Source organism: Daktulosphaira vitifoliae, unplaced genomic scaffold (genome assembly GCF_025091365.1).
Source record: "Daktulosphaira vitifoliae isolate Bord-2020 unplaced genomic scaffold, ASM2509136v1 Scaffold_2264, whole genome shotgun sequence".
NCBI classification, from domain to species: Eukaryota; Metazoa; Arthropoda; class Insecta; order Hemiptera; family Phylloxeridae; genus Daktulosphaira; species Daktulosphaira vitifoliae.
The window spans coordinates 1-1,432 of record NW_026101824.1 but is presented as its reverse complement, the minus strand read 5'-3'; the positions used below and the strand labels follow the sequence as shown (position 1 = coordinate 1,432).

The 1,432-nt window shown below is 29.5% G+C and overlaps 1 protein-coding gene across 1 annotated transcript; it reads right to left on the bottom strand.

The window, feature by feature from the left end:
- Positions 1-225: 225 nt before the first annotated feature.
- On the bottom strand, positions 226-1,210 carry LOC126909928 (zinc finger MYM-type protein 1-like; the record flags this gene model as incomplete). The annotated part of the gene is made up of 2 exons (XM_050692333.1): positions 673-1,210; positions 226-552 (listed from the first exon to the last, which is right to left on the bottom strand). Coding segments are annotated over exons 1-2 (865 nt in total), but the record flags the coding sequence as incomplete, so codon positions are not given.
- Between the last annotated feature and the right edge of the window lie 222 nt (positions 1,211-1,432).

Here is a 1,432-nt window from a genome sequence, read left to right as displayed (position 1 = left end):
AATTTAAAATCGCAGGGAAAAATTCATAAAATGTTTCAATTGAGTTATAACGCTCAATCCACCTAGTAGGACATAATTTTTACAATTTTTCTTTTGAAGATGAAGATTTATTTTTTTTTAATTCGTCTAAATGTGTTGAAAAAAACTGTTGTCTCTTCGGAGTGTTAAAAAAATTATAACACGCTTCTATTGTATTCAAAGTATTCCTTATTCCTTGAATATTACATGAATTTGAAACAGATAGATTAAGATTATGGGCACTACAATGCACATATAAAGCTTTTGGTTGTTCTTTCTTAATTAAAGCTGCAACTCCATTAAATTTCCCACTCATGCTTGCCGTTCCATCATAACCTTGACCTCGTAGATTTTCTACTTCGATATTTAATTCTTTTAACTCAGTAATTATATAGTTCGCTAAACTTTTTCCACTTACATCATATACCGGAACAAACTTCAAAAAATCTTCATGAATATTTTTGGTTTTACTATCATAATAACGAGCACATAAAGCAAACTGTTCAATACCCGATATATCAGCTGTTTCATCAGCTATTATTGAAAAAAAATTACTTTCGTTAATTTGTTTTACAATTTTGGATGAAATAATTTCATAACAGATGCTAACAATTTCATTTTGTATTTTCCAACTTAGATATTGTGCATTTTTACTACAATTTTCTCTAGCCAATAAAAAACTTTCATCGCCGGATTTTGTAGTTGCCTTTAGGAAAAATCTCAATAATGCTCGAAAATTACCTTCATTTATTAAGGGATCTTCAAGATTAAGAACTCCAGAGTCACGGTGACCTCTAAGTTCAATGCCTTGTCGTCCACATAGAAGCACCGATTCAATTACTGGAACGATAATTTTTCGATTGTTTTCTTTTTGAATTTTTTCAGCTTTATTTAGTTGATGATAAACAGTGTCAGATTTTCCTGCAATGATTGCTGTAATTGATTGAAAATCGATTATACTATTTTGATGATAATTTGCTTTATCATGGTTATTAAACCTTTCTACAGCATGTTTCCATTTGTTAAAAGCTTCAGTGCAAAGTTGACCTAGCGGCTGACTACCCTTACCACCTTTTGATTGAGAAAAAAGCACACAATATTTACAATAAGCGCCATCTTTTACTTTACTATAGGCAAGCCAATTCCATTTTTCCAGCCAGCTATACTGAAATTTCAATAGTTTTTTTTCCATGTTCAGTAGAAGGAAATGAATAATTCTTACCTGGAATCCATATATTTTCTAGAAAATTAGTTTTTTCAGCATCCGTTAATTTTTTACCGACATATTTATTTATTTATTTATTTATTTATTTTAAATATAAACGGACGTAAATCCTTAACAAATATATTAAGCGTATACACGTATCAATAATACAATGAGGTCATAGAAATGACTAATTACAAACAAATTACA